Source organism: Trachurus japonicus, chromosome 20 (assembly GCF_045865225.1).
Source record: "Trachurus japonicus isolate A0001 chromosome 20, Traja_1.0".
Taxonomy (NCBI): domain Eukaryota; kingdom Metazoa; phylum Chordata; class Actinopteri; order Carangiformes; family Carangidae; genus Trachurus; species Trachurus japonicus.
This window is the reverse complement of record NC_140926.1, coordinates 24,725,526-24,744,305: the sequence shown is the minus strand read 5'-3', so window position 1 is coordinate 24,744,305 and position 18,780 is coordinate 24,725,526. Positions and strand designations below refer to the sequence as shown.

At 40.9% G+C, this 18,780-nt stretch overlaps 1 protein-coding gene across 1 annotated transcript in view; it reads right to left on the bottom strand.

Moving 5' to 3' along the window:
- Positions 1-6,964: 6,964 nt before the first annotated feature.
- acvr2ba (activin A receptor type 2Ba) overlaps positions 6,965-18,780 on the bottom strand; it is a 44,395-nt gene continuing 32,579 nt past the window's right edge. The window contains exons 3-11 of the mRNA XM_085764086.1: positions 18,196-18,302; positions 17,959-18,104; positions 15,743-15,886; positions 15,477-15,620; positions 13,729-13,877; positions 13,515-13,629; positions 13,273-13,411; positions 12,058-12,188; positions 6,965-9,039 (exon numbers count right to left, since the gene is read on the bottom strand). Coding sequence (XP_085620212.1) covers positions 8,818-9,039; positions 12,058-12,188; positions 13,273-13,411; positions 13,515-13,629; positions 13,729-13,877; positions 15,477-15,620; positions 15,743-15,886; positions 17,959-18,104; positions 18,196-18,302 — 1,297 coding nt within the window. The 3' untranslated portion in view covers positions 6,965-8,817. The remainder of the gene's footprint in view (positions 9,040-12,057; positions 12,189-13,272; positions 13,412-13,514; positions 13,630-13,728; positions 13,878-15,476; positions 15,621-15,742; positions 15,887-17,958; positions 18,105-18,195; positions 18,303-18,780) is intronic.

The window sequence follows — 18,780 nt, the reverse complement described above, 5'->3', positions numbered from 1 at the left end:
CTGAGTTATAGGATGATAACATCAGTCTGAACTGCCAGTGCTATGTTATGCTGTCATAATACATGCTAAGTAACAAGCCTGTAAGTTTAACAAATTAGCACGGTTTCAGTAGTTAAATAAAAAGATGTGATTCATATCAGTTGAAGCATTATCTACTATCACCCTGATATAAAGGAGTGGCCAACAAGAAAGACCAATTGATGTTAAATTTATCAAATACTGCACTGTAAAACATAACAGTCATCAAGCCTTCGAAAAAATGAGTAACCTTTACAAATTTGTTATAGGTTTAATCAAGTACCTTTACTGAAAAACACAATTTACTTATTGTTTTGAGTAAAGATATATTTTTTATTATATTCTGGGTCAAATTAGAAGTCATCAAGTTCAGCCTATAGGTGAAGTGTTTAGGATGTTTCTTTAGTTTTTTTTTTTTTTTTTTTACTGTTCTCAAATCAACATTATTTAAGGGTTAAATAGACAATATGTTCTCAAACATATTTCATTTTGCTCCCAAATTTATTTTTGTGCTCCCAAATATTTTACTCACATGTGCTCCTTGGGAAAATTGTTAGCGTAGAGGCCTGTCATATTGAAGATAAAAACATTTCATACAGTATGTCTGTGTGTGTGTGTGTGTGTGAGACTGTAAAAAAAAAAAGAAAAAAAAGTGGAATATCTCACCATCAGTATTTAGGCAGGTTACACACACACACACACACACACACAAATAACAGAAGTCCATGTAAAATGATTTGACAGTATTTATTGTTTATATCCATATACAAAAAGATAAAATGGAAATAACCCTTTGTTTTCTTCAGTGATTTTTATTTTTATTTTTCGGTAACAGGTTTGTTTGCTTGTTTGTGTGTGTGCGAGTGGGTGTGGGTGTGTGTATGTGTGTGGCGTCGTTGCGCTGAGGACTAGAACTACATTCATTCATACAATAATGATCCTGGCACTGAGTGGAGAGAGGAAGATATAGATAGAAATAGAGATATACAATAGACTTATGAAAATAGATAAGAAAAGAGAGAGACGCCCCATAAATACACACACACACACACATACACATACACGCACACACGCACGCACACACACACACACACACACTCACTTTCTTTTCTTTTCTTTTCTAGACAGATCTATCAATAGCTCCACATCTGGATGCTGGATTTTTCTCTACAAACAACCACAGTTAAAAAAAAGAGATAATTCCTAACAAGGGGGTTTTCATTGGGGTTGCAAATTAAACATCTATGTTACAATGATCATCGCTTCTCAAAATTAAGATCAGAAATTAAAAATAGTCACTTGAACCTTTGAACAGCAGTACAACAGGATGGACAGTACCTTGGGAAGGGGGACTTTATTTTTTTTTTGTCATTTTATTTCTTCCTGTCTGGGTGTAATGCTTCCACCTGCTGTATACGTACATATATATTTATATATTTCAAAAAGACAAACAGCTTTTCCCACACTTCTTCACTCAAAAAGTCAGGGTTGGTTTTGTTTTTGTTTTTTACAGTAATGAAACCAGTTGTCAGCTCGTGGGCAGTCATACTGAGTTTCCTCTTTCTTTTTTTTATAGCATATTTCTTAAATCAGTAGCACAAATTTGTCTCTGTGTTCTACAGTTGAGCTACAACAGTGAAACATAAGGTACAAAATTTACATTTCACACCACATCTTTCATCATCATCATCATTATCATCACATCATCATCAGGTGAAGAAGGACTAGGTTTGTAAAGATGGCTGCCTCTCTGTTTGATCTCTGCCCATAAACCGTTTAAATTTAAATCTTAAGCCATATTTGACTGAAAACGTTTCTCCATGATGATTTTTACTGTATTATTTGTTGAGTATCTTTATATGCACAAGATAAAAAGACATTATCTATCTGTCCAGAAATAGTATTCAAATATGTCAATAAATTACGAGACATTAAAAAGCTTGTTTGATGAGGAAAATATGACACAGAGTAGCTTCACTTGCTGCATTCAACAAACGGGGGGAAATACTGGAGACTTTATCTTGTAATTTATGTTAACATTAATTACAATCTATGACTTTGTATTGATGAGATTGTTTATCTAAGAGATAGGCTACAGGAGCTACATTGTCGACATGGAAAATCAGTCAAAACCAATTCTGTGCTAAATGCTAACAGCTAAGTTTCAATGTAGTGTGTTCCAGCAGATCAGATGCTACATTAAGCCATAGGTCAAATCCCTGCTTGTTGTGAACTATATGCAGTTGTTACGTATCCAGACCAACATTAACACATTTCAGAGCCTTTATCTCACAATTATAAGATTCCAATTTCATGATTAAGATTGTGTTTCTGAAGTGCAATTTCTTCTTTTTATATGAGATGTCAATGAATCAATAAAATATCTCCAGTGTTTTTCCTTTGTGAATGAAATCACAGTGAGTTAACTCGGGTTGAAAAGCCAGTCAAACAGCAGAGTGACACCACAACAGGAAGCTGCCATCTTTACACACCTGCTTTGTTCAGGATGAGAGAGGAGAGAGTCCCTGACCCCCGCCCCGCCCTCCTTCCATGGGTTGAGAAACAGCAGTTGAGTTATCATGACCTCTTGACAACCTTCCTGGGCAGCATGCTTCAGCTTCTGAACATTATTACAAGCGGTCAACACTATGTCACCATGTTTAACTTCTCTCATTTACTAAGGCCCAAGCTCTACTAAAAGAAAAAATATTTTTTAGATGTTCAGAAGAAATCAAGAAGTGGTGACCTCTTGATTTCTCCTCACAGGCACTTGATTTGCCAAAAAATGGAAGCATCACTTTTACAAAAAGAACGAGTAAAAACAAGCCTTTAAATGGCCGCTTTCAATTTAGCCTTGGATGAAATCCTGTGAAAGCCTGGGCCACGCTGCTCACTGTGTCCTCCTGCTGCTCAGCACCAAGGCTAAAAGACTTCACCATTGTGTCCTAATGTCAGCTCACTGTGAGAACTCTCCTCAGCATTTGAATCTATGTTGCTGTATTTTCTTGAATAGAAGTAACTAGTTTGAAACATTTTTTAGTAAAAATGGAGGAGCTCGGTCCTGAAATATATAGGCTATTTTTTTTTATCACACAGAATATTATCCGATGGTACACTGGTACAAAATCTAAATCTCAGTACATTTGATTATTTGTACAGAGTCATAATGCACTAGGATTCTGTTTGTAGAGAAACATTTTCTTCTTTAAGTTTTTTTAATGTATTAATTACCATCAGAGGATATTTTTTGTATGTTATGTTTAAAAACACTTCTAATCTTGATTGCATTATTTTCTGTGTACAATATTCCAGTCAGTGTCCAATTCATTAGGGCCCCGCTGTAGGCTACAGTAGGCTATTTAATCCTCATGAACAGAGTTAATTAGATAGTGATGGTGTTGGACTAGAAGTGTTCCTAATATTGTGTATGTCTCAACATGTTAACTGTGAGTTGAGTATTAAAGGAGACATATCATGCCCCTTTTCCACAAATTCAAATAGTTCCCATGTGTCTTAAAGACATGTCTGTGACATGCTTTGGTCAAAAATATTCCAAGGATCAAACATCACAGCTCTTTTCATCCTCTCTAAACAGCCCTGTTCAGAACGGCTGCTTTCAGAGCCTGTCCCTTTAAATGTAAATGAACCACTGCTTGCCTCGCCCCTTCTACTGGTACCAGGTAGGGGTGGGGTTATGCAAATTTGAAAACTAGTTACATCATTGGAAGACTGAGGGAACAGCTTGTAAAACCACATGGATTATAACCTAGGGAGCCTGAAAATTGCAGATTTTTTTTGTCAATCCTCACATTTTAGGGGCCAAAAGGCAAGACAAACACCTAAATATGTTAAAGAGCCTTCAAAAAGTGACATTTCCATAATATGTCCACTTCAAACATAGCTACACGTTGGTTTCTGACAATATCAGTGAGCTTTGTTAGGACAGCTGTTGTGTTAGCCTGCACAGCTGTATGGTGAAGTCCAGCAGGAGGACTCAGGTGACCACAGCAGTTTTCCCGCTCTAAGTGGAAGCCCAGATACTGTACGTCACCGCCCTGCCAGTCATTTAGCTGTTTCACATTTCACAATTCTTTTAGTTCTGCTGTATTCAGTCACCCTAACGTTACTAAGGTTACTCATCAGAGCATTCGCCATACAAGTGTGATATGTTAGCCAGCTAACAGTAGCCTACTGCAGTGGACACAGGTAGGGTGACACCAGGAGCTTTGGAGTGGTCATATTGCCATAAATTGAAAGCACATCCAAGCAGAACTGTTAAAAGTCACATGACGCAGGGGAAACGTGGGCTCGTGTTGGCACTACGGTCGTTCATGGACAGTGGCTCTGTTAGCGTTGTTAGCATACGACAGATTGGTCCCCCTTTTTTACATTTTGGCCATACAAACTGCTGCTTTCACTGTGTGATGCTAACAACGCTAACCCCCCTCCGTCCTCCACACGTTGAATGTAGCATCATTTCCCCCACACACACTGTGACACACACCTGGCTCAGGTATTTTGATAAAACTGGTAAAAAACAAAAAACAAAACAAAAAAAAACTGTAGTGTTGAGTAATTTTTTTGTAGCCTACTAATGCAATGATGTGACAATGACCCTGTGTTTCTCATACCGAAACCTCCTGAACAATAACGTTGGTTGTATCTTCCCCCCATCACCGACTCGCGCACTGTTTCTGCCCATGTGGCTTTAATGAGGTAATATGTTCCTGAAAACACCTGGAAACACCTGGATCTGAGTCAGTCTTTTGTCTCTGTCAGTCACTTCATTTCTTTGTCTGCATCCCAACATCGAATGTCAGGTGATCAACCCTGGATATGGACAGCAAATACATTCAGAAAATTGTTTCATTTAGTTCATTATTGCAGGTATACTCTCTGATCATTAAACATGATTTGACTTTTAGTTTGAAGCAGATTTTCTAAATGTAGCCTACTTCCACACATATACACAGGTGTGATGGGACTCTTCTCAGGAGGGGAAGAAAGGAAGTGAAGAAGGGAGCTAGAGGAAGAAAGAAAATGCAGCGGCAACAAGAGTCGCTCCAGAGATGAAGGAAAATAAAGGCACAACACTGACAATATCAGGAAGCTTCAATAAAACAGACAAGTGAGGAAAGAGATACAGAGGGATGGAAAGGAGACAGAGGTAGAGGAGAAGGGAGGAAGTGAAGGAATGGATGGATGGACGGAACCGGAAGACAAGAGAGTAGAAGAGGAGAAAAGACGAAGAGAGAGAAGATATCAAGACAAAGAGATGAAAGGATCAAAAAGGAGAGAGGGAGAGGTACGAAATGAGAGGAAGACAGGAAAAGAGAGAAATACATAAGCAGACAAGAAGAGGCAGGGATGAACAAGGGAGGAGATAGAAGATGGGAGAAGAGGAAACAAGTAAAGAAGCAAGTGGAGACAAGGAGAGGAGATGGAGAGCGGGGAGGACGAGGAAAGGATGGTAAAGGAAGTCCAGTCCAGTCCAGTCCAGGTGGTTCTGTGATATCGGCAGTTCAGATCAGTTTAAACCAAAAAAAACACACTTGCTGTTTGCAACGCGAGTATTTACATCGTCACTGTAACCTGGTAGCATTTCCTCTGGAATCAGCTCGGAGATAATTATATAAAAAACATTAACCTCTCTAATCAACAAGGAAAAATTACAAACCAAAACAAAGAATAAAAATTCACAATAAAATATTATGAGACTACAAGTTGTCAAAGCAACTAATAAAATATAGAAACAGAATTTTAACAGGTAGAAAAGTCTGAGGTATTTCTGGTGTATTGAGGTGATCTGTGGTTCATGAGCAGTATTGTTTCCACTTTTTTTTCAGTTTTTTCTCTTTTCCACTTGTTTATTAGTCGACCTTGTTCTCGTTTGCGCGTCTGCGTTGTTGTTGTTCCTGTAGCTCTACGGCCCTTTGAACATCGCTTCACTGACTCAGTACAGAGAGTTGCATGTGTTCAACGCACAGAAAGTTAAACTAAAAAAAAAAAAAAAAAAAAAACTAAAGAAAAAAAAGGAATATACAGAAATATATTCATTTTTGAGTTTGAGTCATCATTATCTTCATCATCGTCAGCAGCAGCAGCATTGTAGACATTCACTGTTTACATGTATGGCGTCACAGAAGGGACAAAAGAAAGAAAGAAAAAAAAAAGGTAGGAATAAAACACTTTTAAAACATAGTTCCTTTTTGTGTCTCCAGTTCTGGTTGTTAGAACAGACGTGTGCTTTAACACAAAGGATGAGGTGAATTTCTTGTCTGGACACTTTGACGCCGGTTTCCAAGGCAGCAGGCTGACGCCCCAGTTTTGGTCCCGGTTGAAGGAAAATAATAAAATAAGTGTAGAGGTTATGAGGTAAGTGAGGAAGAGACCGGTGAACTTTGACCTCTGCAAACTTTGACCTTCACAGGACTGTTCTCATGTTAGTCGATCTCTCTCCTAAAACCCATGTTTAGTCCGTCTCTAAACTCTTCCCTCTTGAATTTGTAGCTCTCAGCTCATTGGTTCCTACTGAACACTTCATCCTTTAAAGGAGACATATTCTGCCCCTTTTCCAAAAATTCAAATAGTTCCCAGGTGTCTTAAAGACATGTCTGTGACATGATTTGGTCAAAATCCCCCAAGGATCAAACATCACAGCTCTTTTCATCCTCTCTAAACAGCCCTGTTCACAACGGCTGGTTTCAGCGCCTGTCCCTTTAAATGCAAATGAACCAGGGGGGTGGTATGCAAATTCAAAAACTAATCACATCATTGTCAGACAACTGAGGGAATAGCTTCTAAAACCTCATGGATTTCAACCTAGGGAGCCTGAAAATGACAGATTTCTTTGTCAATTCTCACACTTTGGGGCTGGAAGGCAAGACAAACACCCAGATATATGTTAAAGAGCCTTCAAAAAGTGATATTTCCATAATATGTCCACTTTAAAATCACTTAAAAACATTTAAAAAGTCTCTGAAATAGCTGATCTCTGCTGTGTCTATTAAAACGAGCAAGAGATGACATATTCAGCTTTTGCTGGGGACTACATTCTGTGGCGGATGAATTCATTTTTTGTGTAGTAGTGTGTGTAGTGTGTGTATGAGTTGATGGGTCAGTGTCGGTTCGAGTCTAAACATGAACTGAACAGCATGAAGGGAATATCATCAAAGACTTTTAGAGCGACTGCAGCTCAGCCAGAAGGTGATTGGTCTGAAGAGGTCAAAGTCCCGCCCCTCCACTTAGCTCCAGCTAATAAACTACCAGACTGAACAACAACGTAACAATCAGCATGTACAGTATAAAATTAAAATTAAAAAAAAAGGAACTCATCATCTGTCACGTCATGTGACTTTTGTGTTCACACAGACTCACACGTGCACTATCACATACACACACGCACCCACCCACACATGCACGCACATACACACCGACCTAAATGCATAAACCACTCTATGCATCCTGAGGTCTTGCACCTTTTTTTTTTTTCCCAGGGTGTTCTCCCCGTGTTTGGGCACCTTGCAGATTTACATATTCAGGACAGCCAATAGGCTTTGAGCACCCTCAGATAAACCCCTCCCACCAAAGTCTTTCATCAGCCACGCCTGACGTCGGCCCCGCCCCGCCTCGACTGTGGAAACTGAGCGGCCAGCGTTCCCTCCCCCTCCCCCGCCCCCACAGACCTGGTTACCTGAGAAGTTTTATTTCTGAGCCAACCAAAATGCTGTGGTTGAGCACAGTCAGCCAATCAAATCTCTGCATGCAAGACGTTTTGCCTCCTGCTTCCTGACAACCGAACCCGTCAGACTTCTCCCAGTCTTCAGCCTCAAATCAAAAAAACATTTCAACACAAACAAAAAAAAGAGAGAAAAGAAACAAACACTGTTCAGTCATTCTGGGTTTTTTTTTGTTTCTCACATCTTTCCTTCTGACCCCACTTCCTGTTTCCTGTGGTTATTTTGAGTAGAACCCGTTGGATCCGAAGGTTTTGTCGTGTGTGGATAGTGATGCGTGGTCACAGGAGAAAAATAGAGGAGGAAAAAGAGTCAGAGAAAAGGTAGAAAAACTCAACTCTAAAACCTTTTGCTGTCTGTGTTTGCGTAACAGTCATCGCGTTCCTACAAGGGTTTTGCAGCATTGTAGTAAAAAAACGTCCCAACGGTAGGTTGATGGTAGGTGGTTGCTAGGTAACGCGGTTTGCGACTTCACCAGGTAGGTAGACAGATCCAGATGTGTCGTCGAAACAGAAGAAGAAGAAGAGGAATGCACGAGAAAAACCGTAAAAAAAAAAATAAAAATTGCAAAAGTAACGAAAGTTGTTGCTGAGGTACCTGGAGATAGAAGAGCATTCACTGAGTCGGGACCTGAACATGTTTCAGTGTTTTCCTGTGGGTGTGTGTAGAAGTGTGTATGCATATACTGTATATATATAGTATGTTAGTGTATGAGTGTGTGTGTGTGTGTTTGCTTCATATTTCCACAGAACACACACAAACACATGGATAAAAATATGTGAAATACTGAAGACTGAGGAAAAAAAGGAGGATGTGTGCTGGTAAGATTTGTTCCAAAGGATGAAGACAGAGTTAAAAAACACATTCCTAAAAAATAAAGTAGCAGCTGCTTTCATGCTGTTTTCTGGTGTAGGTTGTGTATGTGTGTGTGTGTGTGTGTGTGTGTTCAGAGGAAGTTAAACTGGATGTCAGGACAAAAAAAATGATCACTGGTCAGAACAGGCCTCCCCAAAAAAAGAAGTTGTTTGCTTGTTTTGTTCTGCGGTCAGATGTCGACGTTCCCTCATATACTGGACTCTTTGGGCGGCAGGTCCACGTTGGTTACCATGGGAACGGGGTTGCCCATGGAGACCAGCAGGGCGTTGTGGTCGGAGGTAGGCGGGGTGATGGTGGCGGTGAGGCGGCGGATCTGGGAGATCCTCTCCTCCACGCAGCCGGCCGACAGGCGCGCCTCGGCGTCGTGGTCCCAGCACTCCTCCACCGTCTCGCAGATCTGAGCCAGACCCTGCAGGACCACCGGGACAGAGACCACCTCAGGAGCAGCACTCACCAGGACAACTGGTCCCAGATCAGAATAGGCTTTTTGCAGAGCTCCACTACTTCCTGAACTTAACCTTCGTCTCGTGTTAGCTTTCTACTGCCATCTATGGTGTTTCGGGTCAGACCCGTATTTTAAATCACCTGTAAAATACACTAAATACATTTTTTTTCATCCCATTTGTTTTTAATCTCTTGGTTACATTGTTAGGCTTCCTTATCCATGAAAATATTGGTTTTAATATTTTTGGGTGTGGGCCCCTGGGCCTTTTTTGTCAGTATAGCCCTTGGCTTCAATTGAACCTTCCTCTTGTCAGCTTTCTGCTGCCATCTATGGTGTTAGGGTCAGTTTTGACCCAAGTCTTAAATCAGCTGTAAAACACACTAAAACAATTATTTATCATCCCATTTGTTTCTCATCTCTTGGTTATGTTGTCAGGCTTCCTTATCCATGAAAAGGTTGGTTTTGCTCTTATGATTTCAGGTTTAACTGTAATTATTGTTCTTATCGTTATAACCGGGTCAAAATTGACCCGGACACCACAAATGTAACAATTTTCACCAGAGCATTTTAGAACTTTGTGAAAAAAAATGTTTTTGTTTTATTTTGTTTAAATAGAGGTTCCTGACAAAGTCAAAAAGTCTTGATTCTATAAACAAATTTATGTGGTACTTCTATGCATTTAAAACTTGAAAACGGGTCACTGGTGACCCGAACACCAGAGGAAGGTTAAACAAGCTCCTTTATTTCCTGTCTTACATTATTGGACAAACTGATTAATCCAGGTGTGTCTGACCGTTGTTGTGACTACTGAGGTCAGAGTCAGACACACCTGGATTAATCAGTTTGTCCAATAATGTAAGACAGGAAGTAAAGGAGATTGTTTAAAGTCCCCCTAAACCAAAAATGCCCTTTTTGAAATTATTAACATGTCAATTTAGTGTGTGGGCTCTGCTACAAGGCATTTCAGGAGCAACATTGCTAATCCACGCCATAACTGAGCATTTTAGACTTGAAAATGCAGAGTCTGAAAAAACTGGATTCAGTTTTTCAATTTCATGCGTCACGAAACTAGCAACCAATCCTGTTGAATTTGTTTTGCATCTCATTTGTTGTTCACTGTGATATGATCTACTTACACAGCTAGATGTTCAACATGTTATCATTAGTTGCTGTGACCAGGTGCAGGAGACCAGGGGCCTCATGTATCAATACTTGCGTGGATTTCATACTGAAACATGGCGTACGCCAAAATCCAGAAACTGTCGTACGCACAAAGAAAATCTGATGTATCAAAGTGTGCGTACGCATGGATCCAAGCACTTTTCCTTTGTACATCCCAATCAACGTGGAATTGAGCGCACATGTAGAAGTGGTAATCTCCTCCCTGTCCACGCCTCCATTTAAATATGCAAAATCAATGTAAATAAGGCCTGCACCAAAGATTCCCTTCTCTTTACGGTCAGATAACACCATGAGAAACTGTGAGGAACAGCAATTTAACCAAATTTGAGTTGAAGGTGCTCCTCGATAAAGTTGAGCCGTGTAAACATCTTTTTTTTTTTTTTTTTTTGCCGTCCTCCGGCACCATCACAAAGGGGGTGGGAGAGTGTGTGTGTTATATAAAGGTGAACGTGAAGCGGAGGACCGCTGTCATCCCAAATGAAAGCAGACAATGTACTCTAATTAAATTATGTGAAATGGATTTACAATTTTATTTGCCTTTTTTTATACACAGATCGCGTAGTAAATGCAGAAGTGCGCCAGGGAGGCGGATAAAAACACATGTCCAACTTTACGCATGTGTTTATTGACATTAAGTACTTCACACAGTCTGTGTAGTTTAACCAGCAAAAAGAATGTCACTGACAGTGTGATATCTGGGCGGACATGCTCAGTGTGCATCGGGGGGTTACATAGGACAATTAAACAAATACTGTACATTTACTTTGCGCGCATACAGTCCCAGCCTGTAATCTGTCCCCAGCTGTGCTGAATGAATGAATCGTGCGCTGAACCAGCCACCTCGCCACAATGTTTGTTAATATGTGATACATTTACGCATCACATATGATCTGTACATTTATAGTATAAAAATGCTTCCTGTTCACAGTGTGGTCAGCACCTGAATGGATGAATGCTCCCCGCCGTGTCGCGCGCTCAGGCCGGTCGCAGCGCACTGCACTCAGTTCCAAGAGAATTGCTCTCGGAAACCAAAAGAGTCATCATGTGCAAAAAAAAACCTCCGGGACTCGTGTGCACTTCGCACTGCACCATCTGCAATATCTTAAGACTAAAGCTGATGCTATTTTCTGCACCACTTTGCGCATGCTTTTCTATCCACTTATCTAATTGCAACATGTGGATGGGTTAGTTGTTCATGTCTCTGATGTGCACATTACTCTGAGGTCTAATTGTTTTCACATTATTAACAGTTTCACAGCTTCACCTCTAAGTGTCGCCAAAGGAACAATAGCTGTAGAAACGTGCGTACGCCAGCTATGGAGTTGGCGTGGGCCACTACTTTTCCACGGTCATTTCACTTTTGATACATCTGAACGTTGGCGTGGAAAATGACGTACGCCACTTTTTTGTGCGTACGCAACATTGATACATGAGGCCCCAGGTTCGAACTCCGGTGTAAACCTCGTGTTTTGACTTCACTCCTCCGTTTCCCCTGCCCCGTTAACACGCACCGCTGTTACTTAGCAACACGCTGGCTGTGGGCGGGCGCGAGTCATGATGCATTTGTATACTCATGAATATTCATAGAATCTGGATTTTTCAATAAGGGAGAAATAGTAGACCTATTTTTAGCCTATTTGGGAGCTTTTTGTGGGAAAGTAATTTTAAACAAAAAAATTGTCATAGCAGAGCATTTTTACAAATTTGAATACGCCTCTTTAGGGGGACTTTAAGTTCAGGAAGTAGTGGAGCTCTGCATAAATCCTATTAGACCACAAGTGTGTGTGTGTGTGTACTCACGTTGTGTTTGAGCCAGAGGTCTTTAAAGATGGGTCTCATCTTCTTGTGGACCACCGTCTCCTGCAGGTCCTCCAGTGAAGGATGCTGTCCCACCTCCTCCTCAAACGGCAGCATGTACTCATCCACCGGTCCTGGACCACAGATGGTCAATGGTAAATGGACTTTGCATTTACAAACTGCTTTTTCTAGTCTCTATGACGACTCAAAGTGCTTTACACTGCAGTTACCTTCACCCACACACAGTCACCAGTGATGGGAATAATGCTGTTTACAATAACGGTGTTACTAATGACGCTACTTTTTTCGCTAACGAGCAATCAAAAAAGTTACTGTTTCCTCCGTTACAACGACAACAAAATGCGCCGTTATGCTGGGGGCATAATATGTCTACTTTAAAGGGATAGTTACACATTTTGGCGAATTCACCCACTGCCATAATCCCTATAGTCTTAGGGGTAGGTTCGTTACCTTTAATTGTCGGTGCAAGCAACAACTCCAAAACACTCTCATGGACAAGTTGTGACCTGCACATTCACCACGCTATGAAATAATAATGGAACGTTACGAGACAGAGTTGTTGGCAAATGCAAAGCCGGTGTTGTGCCGAAAAGAGACTCCTTGGCAAAAAACGACTGCCCCAATGGGAACGTGCATCAGCAGCTTTGCATTTGCCTTGAAAACAACTCTGTCTCATAACGTTCCATTATTATTTCATAGCGTTTTGGAGTTGTTGGATTGAGTATTTTATGAGTTTTGAGGGAAAGTCTGGAAATACCATGAGCCTCCGAGCCTCAACAGCTCCCATCTCTGCCCGGCCGGTCTCAAAACAGCTTGCACCGACAATTAAAGGTAACAAACCTACCCCTAAGACTATAGGGATTATGGCAATGGGCCAATTTGCCAAAATGTTGAAATATTCCTTTTAAGCCCGGAATTCTCTGCCAGAACCCAGCCAAATAAAAAAAGAGGAAGCCCGAGGCATCGAATCGGCCCGGACCGTTGAGACATTGAGACAGCCAGACTCTCCTCCACTATGTCACAGACACGATGGTGCGTTCAGGTACCGAACTGTGGTGCCGTTTGCTTTTGCGTGAATCGATACTTGGGATTACTGCGGGAATTCGGTCGGGACCAATAAAAGTGCTGAATTGGGTACTCATCCCTACTCATACACAAGTGTGTTAGCGTGTGTGTGTGTGTGTGTGTGTGTGTTACCGTCAGCAGCCTTGCAGCGGGACACCAGCTCCCACAGCACCAGCCCCATGGCGTACATGTCGATCCTCAGGAAGGAATCCCTCTGGAAGTTGATGGCTCCTTCTAAAACCTCTGGAGCCATGTAACGCCTGGTCCCCACCTGCACACACACACACACACACACCCACAATAAAGCATGTATCATACACACTACACCATGTGTGGTGTGGAGCTGCAGCTCCAGGTCAGACGGAGCAGCTCACCTGTCCATGTGTCTCTCCTGGTGGTTTCCCTGGCTCAAAGAGCACGGCCAGACCAAAGTCACCGATGACCGCTGTGAGGTCTGTACGCAGCATGATGTTCTTGCTCTTAAAATCCCTGAAAGAGAGAAAGAATGAGTTATGAGTTATGCATCATGCGCTTCCATCACGTGTGTGTTGTGTGTTGTGTGGCAGTTAGCCGTGTGGAGGTGCACACCTGTGAGCGATGGCCGGTTTGGGTCCTTCTCCTTTAAGTCTGGGGATGTCCTCGTGTAGGTAAGCCAGGCCGCACGCCATCGACTCAGCTATGTGACACATCTCTGACCAGCTGACCGCGTTCCCCTTCAGGAAGTCTGACAGAGAGCCCTGCACACACACACACACTTGTTAAAATCCAAGATCACATCAAACCTGTCTCATTTCTGTTTTCTTGTTCAAACTTTGTTCAAGGGGAGACACTACAGGTGAATAGGGGAAAAAACATAACTAACAGATATCACCATGAAACTTCCCAACTTTATCACTTACATTAAGACTGTAATTGATAAAAACATTTTAAAAGTAATTATTATTCTTTTTTAAATTATGATTTACATGTTCAGGAAGAAAAATCTCAAAATTGATCAGTGCATGAAAAAACTGTTTTTGCCTGTAGTGTCTCACCTCAAACTCACCGTACATGGTATGAAATCTGATAAAAGTATTAATGAAAGTGCATTTATATTTCATTTGAGTTAAACTTGGACCTTCATCTGGTCAGGATCCACATGTGGCTGCGGTGCAACTAATACTCAAACAACCAACTGAACAGCTCTGGGCCCAGTTGTTCAAACGGTGCAATCTGGATCTAAATTATTCCCATTCTGAAATCCCTTGTTTTGCAATCCAGGATCACGTAATCTGAGTTGTTCAAAGCAAAGTTGGATTGGATCAGTCTGATCCAGATACAAACTTTTCACACTGAAGCCTATTAGGTCTGTAAAAAATAGGCAGAACAGCAGCATGGGGTCACTCAGCGTGCACTGATTTCTATCTGTATGTATTGTTTTCTGTGCTGTTTTTTTGTTTCTTCAACATCCTCAACCTTTTGGAACAGCCAGACCTTATCTCAGTGGTTCCCAACCTTTTTTGGCTCCTGACCCCAAATTTCTGGCGACCTTGCGATCATGTGCAGGTCGCCAATCAAATTGCGCCAGCTCAGATATTTTTATATGCTGCATTTTATTTGAACTCGATTTACAGTACATTCAAGAAAGTGAAAGTATAGAATACAATTGGTGTTTTGAATCACAATTTTAAAACGAATAATAATTACTTTAAAAATGTTTTTATCAATTACTAGGCAATTCAGATGACCCCATTTGAATTCCAGGCGACCCCTCGTGGGGTCCCGACCCCAAGGTTGAAAAACACTGCCTTATCTGTTTTAGCTGTTTAAATAAATAAAAAAGCAAATATACAGTACATGAGTCAAATACATTGTGAATATTTTTCCATGTGTTTCAAAATTTCAAACTTCAAACTTCAAATATCCAGCAGTTGGAATCTCTTCATTTGTGGAATAATCGATAGTTAACTTTATTTACTTTATCACTGTGATGGTTTAAAAATCAGGTGCAGATTACCAATCAATAACTACATTATAATGTTGTGTATTTGAATTGAATTGAAATCACATTCTGTTCCTGAAATCCACCAAACTGCTGGGATCAGAATAATCCAGATTTTTTTTGGACCAAACTTATCATGATCCCACTAAAACGTTTAGAACAACACAAACATCCAGATTAAAACCAAGATTGGATTGCGTGCCCTTATCTGATCTCAGAATCCGGTTTTTCTATTATCCAAAATCCGATCCGAAGATTACCTTTGAACAACTGGGCCCTGATGTCAGAGTGTCCTTAAACACACCAGCAGTGACCTGTGATATAACTGTGATGCTGATCCCCCCCCCCCACTCACCCTCTCATGGAACTCTGTCATGAGCCACAGCTCGCCCTCCAGGTTATTTCCTCGTTTCTCCGCGGCGATGTACCTCAGGATGTTTTCATGCCTCATCCCTGGTGTGATGAACACATCTCTCTCGTTCTCCCAGGACTCCTTGTTCTGGAAGAGGAAAAGGAGGAGACATTTTTTAGGTTTCTACACCTACAGAGCCAACGCAGCGAGCAGAGCAGAGCAGAGCAGAGCAGAGCAGAGCAGAGCAGAGCGGGCGTCTGGATCCCAACCTGGATGGGGAAGATCTTGACGGCCACGTATTCATTCATCATCTGGCCCTTCCAGACGCAGCCGAAGCGGCCTCTGGCCTTCACCTCCAGCAGCTGCAGCGGCTTGAGGCCCAGCAGGGGGGAGGCAGGAGGAGGGGCCGGGTCCTGGAGGAGACAGAGACGACAGTTGTGTGAAACTGCTGTGTGACTGATGGTTACAAAGTGATTTGTAGTGATTGAGAGATGGAAATCACCACATGTGGTGCTATGTTTTTTTTAATTTTTTTAAATTTTTATCTGTATATTGTTTAATTTCAGTGTGTTTAAGACTGCTAGTTTTATTTCTAAAGCATGGGAAAGAAGACAGGAAAATGTGTTTCATTAATTTCTGATGAACCTTGGCATTGTTTTCCCATTGTTTGTTTGATGTGTTGATGATGTGCTCTTGTGTTTTAGTGTCTTATACTAAGCCAATGTGGGCTGGGCATACAGAAGTATGCATGACACAATAATAAAATTCATTCATTCATTCATTGTACTAAGTGTGTATCCATGGAAATGAAGTCCTGTCATTAGAAATCTCCAGTGCTCGTGCCCAAATGGCAAAGATAGAAGCTAAACAGAATTTGGAATCAGCAGCTGAGAAAGTCAAAACGCTCTTTTGGGGGTTTATTTTTTCTTTCTTTCTTATTATTATTATAACTATTATTACTACTACTACTACTACTACTACTACTACTACTACTATCTTTTTTTTAAATTTTATTTTATTTAAACCATTATTACCACTATTATTATCAAGTGTGAAGCACCACATATGTGAATAATATGTCTGCTTTGTATAATCTATGCAACTCTAAGGTTCTTGTCATACTGTTGTTGTGTTCCTCTTGTGTTTTTTCCCTGTCATATAACTACTGTAACCCTCAGGCCAAGTGTGGGGGGGAGGGGGGTTTGGGTTAGAGTAGCAGCCGTAAGGTGAGGTCATGGCTTTGGTTGAGTGCAACAGCCAATGGTTGCTGACACACCTTACATTATGAATTTTTTTATTTTATTTCATGCATACCTGCTGTATTAGTAGATTTATATTCATATCTGTATTTATATCATTGTCACTTACTTTGCAATATTTTTATATCAATGGTCACTTCACATCACAATATTCTTATATGCACACCTGCAGTAGTAGTATTTATATTATTTATACTTATATGTATATCATTGTCACTTACGTTGATATATTTTTCACCATAGTCACTTTACCTATCCATACTTTTTTTTGCACATTGCCTGGTTGAAGGTTGATTTGTTTTAATGTTTATTGTGTCGATATTTTCTGTCTGTTGAGCTGTGTTGTGTTTGTGTTTTCGTTTTTTTTTAGCCCTCTCTACTTTCTTTCTTTTTAACTAAATTTCCCCGTTGTGGGATGAATAAAGTACATCTAATCTAATCTATAAATAAGATGAAGATCGTCTGCGCTCTTGTGTTGCAACTATGCTGACGTCCCTCTGCAAATGAAATTGAAATTGATCACAAAAAAAGACAGAAAGTGATGTGTGAGGTCATGGTAGCCATTGACCTTTCATCACCAACATTTAATCACTCCATCCTCCAGTCCAAATGAATGTTTGGGATCAATGTGTTGGTGCAGAGACATAAAATTCACATTCAAACATTTTTATCACAAAAATAAAGATTAAAACGTTCAGACAAAGAAGGCGACGTTTTCTTAAACTCAGAAATAAGTCAAAGCTAACTCCACCAACACAGACATGCACTGAAAACAGAGATAATATCTAATCAGATGATCAAAATGAATGAAACTCGTCAGAGATTCGTTGTTGAATCTGAGCCAACTTTGTGACTCTGGGTTTAAACAGGTTGAGGCTGCAGCAAACATCTGGATCACAGCTGGAAACAGGGAGCTCACAGACACATGGCTCTGCTGCTCAGGGTTTGTTGGGCATCGTTTACTGACTCAGTTTCAGCTGTGAGATTGTGTTGTGGTGCTGAGCTGAGGAGACAAAGGAGCTGCAGTTCCACTAAGGAGGCACAAGAGGGCGCCGTGACAACAGAGTGGGCATTTTACTTTCTTTCTTTTTCATGTTTTTCATGTTCTATCATCTTTATCTTCTCCCTCAGGAAAAAAAATCAAACCAGCAACACAAACTAACAGCTCTATGGTGCATGTGTGTGTGTGTATATGTATATGTATATGCATGCATGTGTGTGTGTACCTCAGTGATGTCCACGTGTCCGTACGGAGGTTTCCGGTGGCGGTACATCCAGACGGCGGTGAGCAGAGCCACAGACAGCATGGTGACAGGCAGCAGGCAGTAAATCATCACGTTTAACACACCGAGGCTGGGCGGGGCTTTAATCACTGACACACACACACACAGAGAGAGAAAAACATTCATTAATATCATCCATCCATCAATCCATCCATCCTGAAGCAGCATCAGGTGACTCACATGGTCCAGTGACATCAGGCAGGTGTGTGAACCTCTCATTGCAGAAGTTTCCTTCACAGCAGCAGAAGAAGACCTGAGGACTCTCCTCCGTCGCCACACACTCCTGCCTGAGGGACGAGAGACAGGACAGCCAATCAGAGCTCTGACATGGTGATGAGTGGACATGTGGACATGGATGTCCAGATCAATGTGAAAAGTCAGATCACCACGTTTTTATGAACCCAACTTGAGACAGATGTTGATGAGGCGTCTTTATAAAGCTATGCTCTGGTGTGGGCAGGATCATTCATATCTTAATCATATTCTGATTAACATTATGAGTTGTGGTAATAAGATAATGTCAGAAATAACCAGTTTGGTGCAAATCACACATGATTTAATGAGCAAGATAATGAGAAGAGATGAGATGATTATATTTGTATAGTGCCATGATAGATCATGTGGATCACAAGATAATCTCAAGACCTGACTTATTTATTTTAGAGAGAAAGCCAACAGTTCCCAGACCACTGGAACCTCATGAAGGGGGTTTGGGGGTCTGTCTCATTTAGGTTTGAGAATAGAAATACAGAGATAGTTAAATAA